Source organism: Macrobrachium nipponense, chromosome 25 (genome assembly GCF_015104395.2).
Source record: "Macrobrachium nipponense isolate FS-2020 chromosome 25, ASM1510439v2, whole genome shotgun sequence".
NCBI lineage: Eukaryota > Metazoa > Arthropoda > Malacostraca > Decapoda > Palaemonidae > Macrobrachium > Macrobrachium nipponense.
This window is the reverse complement of record NC_087214.1, coordinates 12,954,594-12,969,593: the sequence shown is the minus strand read 5'-3', so window position 1 is coordinate 12,969,593 and position 15,000 is coordinate 12,954,594. Positions and strand designations below refer to the sequence as shown.

The window sequence follows — 15,000 nt, the reverse complement described above, 5'->3', positions numbered from 1 at the left end:
CTAATGCGTGTGGCATGATTTGAAAACGCACCTAGTATGCTAGAATTATGTTAATCTTAACCATGGTGACAAACGTATTCAAATACGTGAAGAAATCGATTAGTTAGTAGGCTATTGTGGCTAATAAAAATACATATATATTTCGTAAAAAACAAATAGAATATATATATATGAGTATATATATTATAATATATATATACTATATAATATATATATATATATATATATACAATATATATATATATATACATATATACAATGAAGGCAGGGAAAGCTCACCAACAGGTGAAGGAACTCATTTATCAAGTGGCAAAGCCTCATTTTCAAGCAACAAAGTAACAGTATCTAATTACTACAATAAAATTAAGCTACAATATTAAAATACGCAATGTAAGGTACAATAAAATAATCAGTTAAAAATACAAACAAGGACCAGCCGTTGAGTGTGAAGACAGAGGAAGGACTAACAAAAAACGTAAAGAGCTGTAGACGTGGCATGGGTGTTCAGTGAGGGGACCAGTTTTTAATAAACAATGATTCATTAATTGTTAAAATCTTATGATTGGAAGCTCTGCTCAAAACCTTAAAGTCCTTGTACTGAATAGAATACCTACATTTATCGGTATGATCTCTATGTTGGAAAATTCAGGATTCGAATTTTCTATAGCTGACTGCTCTATGACTGTCGATTCGGACCTTAAGTAACGTATGTGTCGATCCAATATAGGTTCATCGATTAAATCGAGGACAAGTAAATTTGTAAATAACACATGAGGTCATCAATGGATCCAAGCGGTTCTTGAAGCTGAAAAGGCTACCGATATTCAGTGAGTTTGTGGGTATAATTTTGGTTTTCATGGCAGGGAGATGACCAGGTATTAAAGCGTGGAGTTCCTTATAGAAAGTTGTGTCGTGAATAAAAGGAAGGCTGCCATAGAAAGGTAATTTAGGATGATGTGGAACGAAAATATTATTTAAAAACTTGGAGACTTTGTAACTTGAAAATGAGGCCTGCTGGTCGGCTTCGAAACGTTGCAACTTAATAAATACAAGTTCCTTGACCTGTTGGTGTGCTTCCCGTGCCTTCTTTGTATGGTTGGGTTTAGAAAAACCTCCGCCTGTTGAATATATATGTATCTATATTATAATTATATATAAGTAGTTTTCTTTATATATATGTATATATATATATATATATATATATATATATATATATATATATATATATATGTGTGTGTGTGTGTGTGTATACTCTCAGTGACCTGCTCTAACTCGATTCCCGTTTTTCAATTCTCCCACTCTTCTCTCTCACTTTTCTTGCTGCTTCTGCCCGGTTTCCTTTCGGACTCTTAGCCGTCGTCATGGCTGCATTTAACTTCAAATTTCTTCTCTTTTAAACCCCTTCAAAGTGTCTTCCCAGATTCTGCAGTTGCGGTTCGCTAACCATATTGATCCCCAAACATTAGCGACTCCACACTTCATTCACGACCCTCCCTGATCCCATACATTTGCGTGTTAAAGTGTACGAGCTGTGCAGGCAAAGCTCCTGAAGGCAATAAAGGCCTCCTTTGGTTAAAGAAAATTTCTCGCGAAATTTACGACTTCTGGGTCTTTGAATTTCTTTATTCCTCAGTTGTCATACTAACAAGATCACTGACATATCTTAACTCTCACATTTTCGTTTAACTCAATCGTTTCTTTTGCAGGAAACCTCTACTACATTCGTTCGCACTTATAATATGAACGCTTTTATACTACACTCTTGAAGGAACACAAGAAACGCACGAGTGCCCAACACACACACACACACGCAAAGAGGATTCATATAGTAAACAGAAAACAATTACCTTTGTTAACCAGAATGCTGAGAGCCGTACACGACATGTTAATCATGCACTTAATTCGACAGTGACCTGAAATTGAGAAGGCGAGTATGTTGATAACGTTTTAAAAAATGGGCATCAAGAATCTTGTGCACTGCAATCATTAGTCTCGTCGATTTTACCTTAAGCAAGAGCCAGGGCCAAATTGTTGATCTTTGGGTAAAATATAATTTTGTATAGATCACACACACTGCATAGATCATGAGTGGCTTCCAAATTATAGCTGAGCCATATATTAGATGACTGACAAATAGAGTACAAGCTTACAATATACTGTATGCTAGAGAGGGCAGTACAAACGAACACATACAGCCAGTTGCAAACCAAATATTCACAATTGTCTGAGGACGTTAAATACTACACTTCATTGGAAACTGCCTTCCTTGAAAACTACGCCTATTTGTTTTGAAATAAATGGATTAAGTTTATAATGCCTTGACTGATATTCATATTCTGGCAAAAACATTTTTCTTTTCATATAAACCTTAATTCAGTGATGTTTCTTTCCAGTGTGTTATTATAATTACCTTGATTTTTTTCGCAGCCGCTCCCCAGTCACAGATGATTGTTATGATATTTTCACTGAAGAGATTTCATTGTTCAAGTGTGCATATTCTTCTCTTATGTTTTCTTTCCAGTTTTGCCAATACGAAAGTTGTTACTATAAAAGTGTTCAGACAATTCTTTATAAGTACGTGTTTCATTATTTTGTTGTTCTGAAATGATACATGAACTCCAAAATTCTAAAAATGATGGGCAATATGGGGGATGTTTCTGAAATTATCCTGATATGGTAGCACGAAGAAGCGTTTGCTATGTAAATAAAAAAGTTCTTTTGCTACTACAGAATCACAATGTTTCAATTTCCTGACCGTCCTAATTATACCTATTTCACCATCAATTAAGTCAGGGCTACATACACTTAATACTTCTGCAAAACAGGAATGAAAAATTATTTTTTCTTAGCTGTATTGCTCTGACCAGAATGAAATTGCTACTAATGCGGTTCAGAGATCCAAATGAGGTAGGCTAAGGTTTTTTAATATCTAATTCCCTCTTCCTCGGAATGAATATATTTTCGTATATGTTAACAAAAGGGGAATTTTTCAGTCGATAAGAAATTTTTACGTTTATGGCGGCGGTGTGGTCTTAGGCTTCACTGTGCGTCTTGAATTGGTTGGTTCGATGGTTTGCGCCCGTGGACGGACTAATTTCTTATCGACTAAAAAATTTCCCTTCAGTTAACATATATGAAAATATATTAATTCCGAGGTAGAGGGAATTAGATATTAAAGGACATTTGTAGCTCGATGCATGTATATGAATCACGGTAATGTGATATAACACACACACACACACACACATATATACATACATTGAGCTACAATGTCCTTTAATATCTAATTCGCTCTACCTCGGAATTAATATATTTTCATATATGCTTAACCGAAGGGGAATTTTTTTTTCCGATAATAGATTTACCTGTACCTGGGCGCGAACGCAGGAGACATTCAAATCCAGGCACGTCAGTGAAGCTCTTCCACCCCACCACCGCGAGAGGTATTTGAGGGTGAGAGATGACATAAACTTTTGGGCCTCTCGCGGTGGTGGTGTGGAAGAGCTTCACTGACGCAACAGAAAAAAAAACTGAAATCAAAATATGTTTGGCAAATTTGCTGATAGAAGAATGGAGAAGAAAGGTTTACCAACACCTTCCCCTACTAGACAGCAATACAAATTGAAGCAACACAATGACGTTATGACTTAGACCCAGTCCACATGGGCGAGTTTTGCTCTACGAACTTTGCTCGATGTGATGCCCATTTTTGGTGTCACATCGAACACAGTTCGTGGATGGGGCTTAACTGCCCTTGGAGCAAACTGGGTTTAGAATGATGAATATTGACCTGAAATGGATTGAATTACTTTCACTGTTTGGCTAGTTACATATGAGTGCTGCCCTTGAAGAAAGGAAAACGAATATGCAGTGTTACATTGCTTTAAAGCAATGAAATGTTCATTCTTCTATTTATGTGTCCTCTCATTAAAGTTATGTTTACTGAAAGCATACAAACATTCTTCAGGAAAGAAAAAATGTGCACTTTGCAGGTAAGGATAAGTGTGTCTAAGTAAGGCAATTCAGAGAGTTACAAGGAGTTACAAGGATAGGATGTCTCAAAGACTTTTTAGTCCATCCTAGGAGACATCGTGTGCTCCCTTATCTGTGTGAGTAGGTTTTACTGTTCATTCACAGTGTCCTAATGATTATGTCTAGCTTTCTTTTAAACTCTTCCACACTGTTGCTGCTTACAACTTCTGGTGGCAGTTTATTCCATGTGTCACATATCTTGTATGTAAAGAAGTTCCCACAGTAGGATGTGTTGTATCTCTTCATTTCTAGTTTCCGTCCATCATTTCTTGTTTGGTTATCTTTTAACGTAAATAGGTTCGTGTCTACTTTTGTTATGCCTTTCAGTATTTTCAATGTTTCTGTAGTTGTCCTCGCAATCGTCATGTTTCTAGGTCGTACATGTTTAGGCTCTCTGGTCATCTTCAGTAACCTATTTGCCTGATGGATGGAATTAACTTAGTGGCTCTTGCTTGTACTCCTAATCTATTTATGTCTTTTCTTAGTGTTGGTGACCAAAATTGTACTGCATATTCAAGATGAGGTCTAAAAACTATTGATGTGTTGAGCTGCAGCACCGTTTCCTTGTTTCTGTATTTGAACTGCCTCTTTATGTATCCCACTAGTTTCTGTGCCTTCTTTTCAGCTTTTATGCACTGTTTTGTGGATTTTAAGTCCTTGGTAATAATGAATTTAAGGTCTTCCTCTTGTTCTACACTATTTATGTAATTCCCAAGCAGCATGTAGCTGGCATGAGAGTTGTTTGTTCCTATTTGTAACACATTACACTTATCCACGTTAAAAGGCATTTGCCATTTTTTTTACCACTCTCCTATTCTCATTAGGTCATTTTATTAAACTTTCCACTGCATCTGGGTCTGCTGCATTTACACTTAGTTTGGTGTCATCTGCAAATTTGGCCATTTTGCTAGTAAAGCCTACATCAATGTCATTAATGTAAATCAAAAACAAAAGAGGAACTCCGCTTGTTAGATCTGCCCATTCTGATTCTTCATCATTTATTACGACTCTCTGTTTTCTATATGTTAGCCAGTCTTCGATCCGGTCTGCAATTTCTCCTAAAATTCTTAAAGCTCTAACTTTTGTCATTAGTATCTTGTGTGGAACTTTGTCAAAGGCCTTTTGGAAATCTAAGTAGAGTGTATCTATTGCTCTACTACTGTCGTAAATACCAAGCATGTTATGAAAAAACTCCAAGAGGTTTGATAGGCAGGATTTGTTTTGTCTGAAACCGTGTTGGCTGTTTAACAACAAGTTGTTTCTATCTATGTGATCCACAATTTGATCTGCAATTATGGACCCAAAAATCTTGCTAACGACAGACGTTAGGCAGGTTGGTCTATAATTTCCCAGCTCTTCTCTTGGACTTATTTTGTAAATTGGGGGCACATTTCCTAGTTTCCATCCTTTTGGTGCCTTTCTTTGTTCAGCACTTTTCCTGTAGAGTTTATATAGGTGAGGAACTATCTCCTCTTTTAGCTCTTTAATTTCTCTTGGATGAATCCCATCCGGGCCAGTAGATTTGAAGTGGTTGAGTTTGTCTATTTTGTTTTTAATGTCCTCTTCTGTAAATATTATTTTGTCCAATGGTTCTGCCCTTTCATATTTAATAGCAGGTTCCGGTGTTGAGGCAGTATCTTCAATTGTGAATATACTAGTAAAAAACTTATTCAATAACTGCTTTTTCCAAGTCTGAGTTCACCAGGTTACCCCTATTGTCCCTTAGGGGACCTATGCTATTTTTTATTGGTTTCTTACTAATAACAAGCTCAAAGAATTATTTTGGGGTTTCCTTACAAGCTGATGCAACTCTCTTGTCCTCATTTATCTTTGCATTTCTTGCTAATTTGTCCACCAATCTACGGAGTTCTTTATGCCCGCTTGCTTCTATTGGTGTTGGGTGTGGGTTCATTGATTTGTGCAATGTCTCTTTCTCTTATCTTATTTTTAATTTCTCTGTTGAACCACTTTGGCTGAGGGTTACCATTTGTTAGTATTTGCCTTAATGGTTTACATCTAGAGCTCTTTTCTGTGTATTCCTCATGAAAGGCTTCCCAGTGCTTATTTATGCCTGTGTTCTCGTCGGACTCTAGATTTTTAATGTACTCCTTTAGCTTTTTTTAGGTCTTGTCGATGGTAGTCTAATCTCATTACTATCTTCTCTTTTTTATGTTGAACATTAATTTGAAATGAGATAATTTTATGGTCGCTTTTGCCTAGATTTGCACCTACTGAAAGGTAGTGGGTTTGTCAATTGCTGGAGGAATTCATTTGTTATAAAATCTAAAAGTCTCTTACCTTCTATGTTTGATGTAGAGGTCATTGTGTCCCAATGTACTGCTGCATTGAAATCTCCGAATTATTATGCAGTTTGTTGTTTATCTCTTGTCCTAGTTTGTTGTTTATCTCTTGTCCTAGTAGTGCATACAACTCTTCATCGGACATTTGTGATTGGTGGGGAGGTCTGTACACTAGTATTAGAGTTATCTTCCTCCCTAGGCTGTTTATATTGATGCCAATCACTTCATGCATGGTTGTAATTTTACACTATTGGATTGAGGTGGTCCCTAACTTATAACATAGCGCCTCCACCTTTTTTATTGTCTATCCATTGTGAACAATTTATATCCAGCTATCTGTTACTCTCCTACGAAGTCTCTTGTTGCCTCTTGTATCCAAGTTTCTGTGATACCTATTATGTCAAATTCCTCACTTGCTACCAATGCTTTGAAGAGATCTACTTTGTTCCGAATAGATTGTGCATTAAACTGTATCACTCTGAGGGACTTTTCTATTTTCTCTTTTGTCCTTGGTGGCTTTATTAGTTTCCCTTACTGTTACTGTTGCCTGCAGTGCTACTACTAACCAGCTTCTGGGAGCTTTCCGATTTCTTACCTTAATTGTGCAGAACAGTTTTGTTAAGATAATGAAATAAAGCAACAATAAGATTTTGACTCATTCTGGAATTATTTTGTTTCGCCAAATGCTTCCCTCTTGATAACTAACGTCCTTAACGTACCTACCAGGTACGCTTCAAAGGACCTTAAGTAATAACTACAGTGCATCCCATGAGGTGCATTAATGGCGCTACCCCCGCTACAGGCCCTACCCGATGTGACATTTTGCCTGAAGCCAGTCAGAGCAATAGAAAGGCTAAGTTTTTCGAGAGGAATGTGACATTTATTTGCGGTTACAGAAGAGTTGAAGGCGACGGGCACCATTTTCCCCACGAAAATCCAAAGAGAAACAATAACTGACAATGTCAGAAGGAAAACTATTTTTTGAGTTTGTTTTGCTTTTATCAGTTATCACTGCAACAATTGTTAATGATAATTCTAAGTTTAAGGAGTAAATCCAATCCGGAATTGCCAGAGGGGTTACCTGAACATCTGGGAGGCAAATAATGCTCAAAATCACAGGCTGTATACATCGCTTATTTTCTGCCTATAAACACTCTACTTCAGGAAGCTCTATAGAATCGGCTTCATTAATGGGCGTCTGAATGTCCACTTACATGATGAGGCTCCCTTCTCCTCGAGGGCAATGAGTTGCTGTGGAAGGATCCATCCGACCTTGAAAACGACCGGGCGTTTGGCCAAGGCGTCTTGAGGAAGAAGCAGCGTCACCAAGACGACAGCGATGATCCACGTTAGGGTGGAGGGAAGAAGAGACCGTCCAAGTCCCCTTGTGGGTGAAACACCTCCTCCTCTCCCATTGCAAGCCATGACAGCCTAGTAATAATGAGAATGATAATTATTATCAAGAGCATGTGTGCATCTGAATAGAATTTTTCACATTTGATTACATATTAGACAGTATACATGTACCACACGAGAGCTGAAATTATCGGTCCATCTACCATTAATAATGTGCAATTTAATAACTACTATGACCTCTTATAACTTCTCGGTTCCCTTGCACTCTGAAATATGCTGATCACAATATCACTACAGGCCTTGAATCCGAGAGCCCCAGATCCTTGACCCATTACAGCTGTTTTTAGTGCTATGAGGATGGCTGCTGAGAAGTGTCCCTGGACTCCTATGCCGTTAGACATCAAGGTCCTTGGAATCCTTACACCTCAGATGCTGACTGAACTAACTGCGGTTAGGCCTTGGTTTGATTTCTCTTATAGCGACAATTTAATTTCTCGTTCACTCTTCTATCAAAGGACTTTACGATGAAGACTACGATGATTTGCATTTTAGAAAACTCTACTCTTAAAACTTTGATGGAGAAAGACATTGTGTCAGTGCCTGGATCGACCTCAACGGACTGACTGACGACCTTGAAGACACTTGGAGGGTAATGGGGCATAATCGGGCGAGTCTCCCAGGGCAGGTGCCTTCGCCCTTTTGGGGACCTTGGAAAGGGGGTAAACCATTCTGAATGAATTTAGTATTTTCGTACCATGACTGTGAATTTGCAACCTTTCGCCTCTGGTGCGCCTTTCATCCTTCACTTGGGTTTTTCCAGTGAAGTAAAAATTAAGAAATAAATATATCTTGAAACACTCTGAGGTAACAAGTACCATGAGGCAAACCAAATTCGTTGACTTTTCATTCTCTGGAAAGAGCTATGGCCATGGAATGTCTACAAGGGAAGATAAATATAAGCAAAGTGGGACGGCTTAATGATCCAGCAAAAGACTTATGTACAAAACCATAATCCAAAACATTAATAGATATGAAAATAATCATTCAAAGGATAAAACAGAGCGAAGAAATAATACACAACATAAAATGCTAGAACAAAGATTACAAGATAAAGACCCAAACACATATGATGTAGTACCTACGGATTACCACAAATGGTAGATGAGTCAATTAATAACCTAAAGAAGAATTAAAAGAAAACTACCAAAATCATGTTTCTGGGCGTCAATAATAAGAGAAGACCAACAGAAAAACTTCCCCTAAAAACAAGAAAAAAACTTCTGATGACCAAAATGAAAGTAATCCATCTGTCAATTCAAATTCAAACACAAACAAGGAAAAAATGTGTCGTGGCCCATAAAGCTTTCAGCCACAGCCCAACGGTGACCTGTGTTGTTAGCACCTGAAGTGTTACCGGACGCACGATCATGGCTACCTTTAACCTGAAAAAAGATCAAAACTACTGAGGCTGCAGGGCTTTAATTTGGTATGTTTGATGATTGGAGGGTGGATGATCCACTTGCCAATTTGCACGAAGTCAGACATAACAGACGCTAAACGCATCATAGGTGATGCTATGATAAAAATAGACTGGAATCATCAGGAGGTTTCCAATTTTGCACAACAATTGCATTTTATATAAGTTCAAAACGGAAAAATGAAGATATTGACCTAAAGATCGTAAGTCAAATAACAGAATTTGAGAGCCACATATCCCATATTAAAGACAGTCTATTATTATTATTATTATTTCAGTAGATGAAACCTATTCACTTGGAACAAGCACGCCAAAGGGGCCATTGACATGAAATTCAAGCTTCCAAAGAATGTTGGTTTCAACCTCCCCCTTCAAACCCCACACTCCAACAGTAACGGATAATGATACAAAGACAAGGTTTTTCCATCGTCCTTGAGGAGACATGAACCCGTCACTCTGATACAACTTGGAAAAGTCTGGATCCAGGTCGTAACGAGGGACTCAGAATATGCACCGGAGCTCTAGAATCCTCCCCAACCTCTTCTATCCAAGTTGGAATAGGTGAACCACCTCCAAGTCTTCATCAGGAGATAGTAAAATTGTGCAAGGGATTCCCCAACCCGCCCCCCACAAAAAAAAATTTGATCAGAGATCCAGTTATGAATAATCACTCACTACATTTCTCAGTTAGACCTGATAGACTTTAAGCCAACAAAAATTAAAGTCCTCCAGTAATAGAACTACCTCCTCTTGGATTATGCATCAGGCATAAACTTGCATAAACGAAGAAATATTTATCTAGAATATCATAAAGTAATCAGTAAACAGAAAAAGAATTCACACTATGCAATATACACAGAAGGGTCCAAGTTTTTATCAGACGTGAGATTTGCAGCCATGTCACTCAACAGAGCACACATTCCTTGCCAAGGGTGCTTCCGTTGTCAAAGCAGTATTCTATGCAACGGAGACAACCATTAAAACAATTAAAGATATACCATCACATAAATTTGTAATTCTAAACGACTCTGCGAGTGGTATAGATCCTTCTAAAGGTGCGTCCACACGGTCGAACAATATCCGACGGACAAACATTGTTACCAATTAACAATTGTCTGCCAGTCTTTGCCTTGTGAGCAGAGTAAAAACAGTGTTATACAAGTTCATCTGGTACCACTGTTTGTTGCCAGATCTACTTCCACCGTTTCAACGCTTATGACGTCATCCTGCTTCGCCTATGATATGGTAACAATGATTGTCCGTCGGACATGTTCGACCGTGTGGACGCACCTTAAGATTGTATGGAGGTGGCAAAAAATGCAGAGATCGTATTTTGGATCCCTCCTTGGGTAGAGACATTGAAGGAAAAGACTGCAACTGTGTGACAAGATCCAACGTAGATATAACAATTAGTGAGTAAATAACACTACTGTAAAACTCATTGTAATCATTTTATGGCAGAATATATGGAATAATAAACCTGATGGTAAAAGATGAGAAGAGATCAAGGCCAGTGTCAGAGGATGGAATTCACCTCATCACAAAGAAGACACTGAAGTAATTCTCACTCGTCTTCGACTTTGTCAATCTTACATTACGCTTGGATATTTGATGAATAACCCACACGATCCGATCTAGTATCTACAAAACTTAAAGTAACACTAACAGATGAACAATTTTAGTGTGAATGTCCATCGCATACTATTAATAACAAAATAAAATAGTGTAAAGATTTTGAAATAAATCAGTTAGAAAAATTTTGTGATTCTATCAGTTAATCCAGTTATAAAATATTTTACAAGCTGTGATTTAATCAATGAAATAAAACATTCAACGTTAAGAAATACAACTCCTTCTAATAAAAGGGAGGGATATTACCTCAGTTGTCAGTTTAATTGAGGGGGGAGAGAATAAGTGGAAAAGCTCTCAATTTACTTCGCAGGATTAGAACAAATGAGACTCCAGTTTAGCCTTTTCATTCCTCTGTCGTCTTTCGTAATGTAAAAATATTTAAGAAAAATATCTCCTCATAGTTTGAGATGCAACATTTTGACCCACAGACAAAACCAGTGTTTGCAGTTTTCCTGTTAAACAACTCTCTTAGAAAAACGAGATTCTCTTATTTGATAACATATGATACAGTTTTTTTCCAATATGATAAAATGACTAAAGTCAGATGTTCTGTTAGTTTCCACTGAAGACGTCAATAGCTGAAATGTCGCTTACTTTACGTTAAAGATACTACTGTGGATAATCGGTGCAACAAGTTTCATTGGTACTTGAATAACGATAAAATAAAGTGCAAAAAGTGAAAAGCGAGTGACACAGAAGGTTGGCACTACTGACAAATATAACAACCCTTTATTCCTAGAGCAGATTAATCTCCCTTAGAATGTGACATTTGGTGAGGGCTCAACAAAGTCCTCGTGTCCTTATTAGAGAAGCGAAAGATATTAGATAAAGGAGCTGGTAAAGATAACGTGTGAATTCTAGCTAGAACTCACAAATCAAGAGTCAAATATACTACAGTTAGGAAGAAAAAAGTCATATTAAAGAACGTAGCGACCTTTGTATTTATTTTGGCTCAACAGCGCATTGGCTACTTTCAAAATTATATACGTATAAATCAACATAGTTGTGATAGTGGGAAAGACATGTGATATACGTTGTCAAGAAATGGATCTGTTTATATATGGCATGACATTTACTTAGCTTGAAGGATGACCATGTGCTGAATTTTTTACACCTTAATAAAGACACCCGCTTCCGTGTGGAAAATTAAAGATAATTTTCATTGGCCAATTTAGCTCCAAGGAACACATCAGAAGAAGCATACATAAAGAGACGACGAAGAAACATTGACGGGAATAATTACCAAACTAGATAAAACCTGAATGATTCATGGATACCACTGTAGAGTTCAATAAGGCTGATGAATCTTAGATTAATTTTTAGGCGATTATTTTTTAAAAATGAAAATGTCTAGTGAAATATAATATATAATAATAATAATAATCTGCCTAATCGTCTACGAACGACTGGCACTCTTCAAGTCACAGAATATTCCGATTGTCCCAGAGCTATTGGGCTTAAAAACAAACATTTGGATTTTTGTAGGAACCCTTAAAGATTTGCCTTAAACTTCTGAGAAATTTCAAATTTAAGTTTCTTACCAGCCTAGATGATGGAATGTCCTAGTCAGCAAAGCCCCTCAGAAACGACAGGAAGAAGACCCGTTCCGCCTACCTGGAGTTGCCTGCTTCAGCTGACTGGCTCAGAGGCCCTTCTGGACTCTGCTCACTTCAGTGGAATGGCGTAGCAAACAAACAGCTCGTCGCCCAGGGAGACTAGGCATTTCAGGAAACGGGAAGCGATAATTGGCTGTCTTTACCTCTACCCACCGATTCTTGACTGTCCTGAAAGGACAGTTGAAATCAATAGTTGGCAGGAGGAAATTTTAAAAGCAGTGAATCTTTTAAGGGGATCTATATCAGTTTGTATTATGTATTCCCGCTATTTCTCTTTTGACACACACACACACACACACACACACACACACACACACACACACACACACACACACACATATATATATATATATATATATATATATATATATATATATATATATATTAAACGATAAACCATAGGTGTTGCTGCGTTAGAAAGTGCCAATGGTTGTCACACAAGATGTGTCTTAAAGCTGAGGAGCTCCTGATTAAGGTCTGTGGCTCCCTTAATGGGAGGAAATGGCCGATATATGGCAAATGGGCCTCTTCTCCTGTGGTATTTTGATCATACACCCTCCAGTCATCAAACATACCAAATTGCAAGTTGGCCATGGATTGTGCATCTGACACACTTTCTGGAGTCATGGGATGCACCTTCACTCTACTGCATCTGGTGAGGAACTGGAGAGCTACTGGTCATAGTTGTTGGTTTTATACAGTATTATACGTTACTTATTCTTACTAACATAAGTAACAGACCGTGGATTCAACTCAATGTCTCCCAAACGAAAAAAAATCAACGACATAAAATCAGTAGCAAAACTAATTTAAACTCATAACAACATTAACATTGTAAAAATCAACAGAACAATAAACAGCAATAAAATCAACAACAGTATTTACATTATTTGAAAATATTATGTTGAAAGTACAAATAAACGAGACCATGTCATTGTAAAAAGCGCCGAAAAGCAACTGGTCGACAGGGTGGGGCCAGCATACCTTGTAAGCCAAGGAAGGGCAACACATGTCCCCTTGTACAAACTGCAGAGATAACAGCAACAAGACTTCACAGGGGTAGCAAGGAACAGTACCTCCAAGGAGTCACTAGCAGCAATACTTCAAGGGCGTCTTCAAAATAAATCGCACACTACCAAAAGCCATCAGAAAAAAAGGGACTGAAAACTGTTACCTCAACCCTGCATATTACTCAAAACGTCTCAATCACTGCATATTACTCAAAATGTCACCACATCACCAGCGGAGTCCAAAACAAACAAGCAACGAGGAGCCAGTTCACCGCCAAACGTAACAGGATAAAAACATTACATGACAAACGTATCTATTACTTTACAAAACCCTTTGAAGGGAGGAAAAGACCCAAGTCCAGCCTTCAAATGACCAATAAAGAAAACTGGACAAAACTAATAAAAACTTACTTTAATGAACCAAATATCAAAACCAACGCAACATTGAAAAATAGGTTATTATATCTTCAATATATATATATATATATATATATATATATATATATATATAATATATATATATTGCAACAAATCACTGTAGACGTGTGATGATCATATATGCATACAGCCAGGAGAAGGGTGAAATGAAATGACTTGAACTGAGTGCTTTCATGTATTCCTACACCTCATCAGGGTTCAGGTACAAGTGCCAAGAAAACAAATACAGAGTCACAAGAAGACTTCGTGGCAAGACAAATGATGCTAAAAAACAAACAACGCTAACAAATACCAGACAGTCCTAATACTTAATAGCCTGCTTGTTTTAGAATACCCTTCGTTAAAATCTCATCAACTTTGTACAATCCTAGGCTGATATTCAATAAATTATCACAGTCTTGTTTAATTATACATGATTCTATTAAATTTCTTTTCACCAAATCTCTACAAAACATAATTTCCTTTGAGTCTGTCCAGTTAATACCATGATCACTATTATTCATATGCACAAATAATGCATTTGACATATTACCAGTTCTTACATTATATTTGTGCTGTTTTAATCGAACTGCCAATGTCTTTCCACTTTGTCCCACGTAAGTTTTATTACAATTTTTACACGGAATCTTATAAATACAACCTGCTCCATTTCCAAGCGAATTTCTGATCAGCAAGTTTCTAATAGTTCCTAGAGTTTTGAACACAACATTAATACCTAGTGGTTTGACTTGTCTCGGGATGTTATTAAAGCTAGTATAAAAAGGAAGCACTAAAAGGTTTTTGTTTTCGAACTTTTCAGTTTTTGTCAATCCATAAAACGTTTTTCGTGCCATACAATAGGTGTTTTCAATAAAACTTTTTGGGTACCTCAAATTGCCAGCAATTTCACGTATCTTGTCAATTTCATGATCTAAAAATTCGGGGCTGCTGACCCGCAGGGCCCTTAAAAAACATAGTAGAAAAAACAGCAGTCTTAGTTCTAATAGGATGGTTTGAATAAAGATGTACATAAGAACAGATATTTGTGGGTTTCCTATAAACAGAAAATTTGAACTTTCTATCAAATCTATGTACCAACACATCTAAAAATGGCAATTTTCCTTCTTCTTCCCTCTCAAGGGTGAACTTTATGGAGGGCA

At 37.3% G+C, this 15,000-nt stretch overlaps 1 protein-coding gene across 1 annotated transcript in view; it reads right to left on the bottom strand.

Moving 5' to 3' along the window:
• Positions 1-12,577, bottom strand: part of LOC135198996 (type-2 ice-structuring protein-like) — a 45,885-nt gene extending 33,308 nt beyond the window's left edge. The window contains exons 1-3 of the mRNA XM_064226910.1: positions 12,339-12,577; positions 7,547-7,763; positions 1,848-1,913 (exon numbers count right to left, since the gene is read on the bottom strand). Of these exons, the coding sequence (XP_064082980.1) occupies positions 1,848-1,913; positions 7,547-7,757 (277 nt within the window). The 5' untranslated portion in view covers positions 7,758-7,763; positions 12,339-12,577. The remainder of the gene's footprint in view (positions 1-1,847; positions 1,914-7,546; positions 7,764-12,338) is intronic.
• Between the last annotated feature and the right edge of the window lie 2,423 nt (positions 12,578-15,000).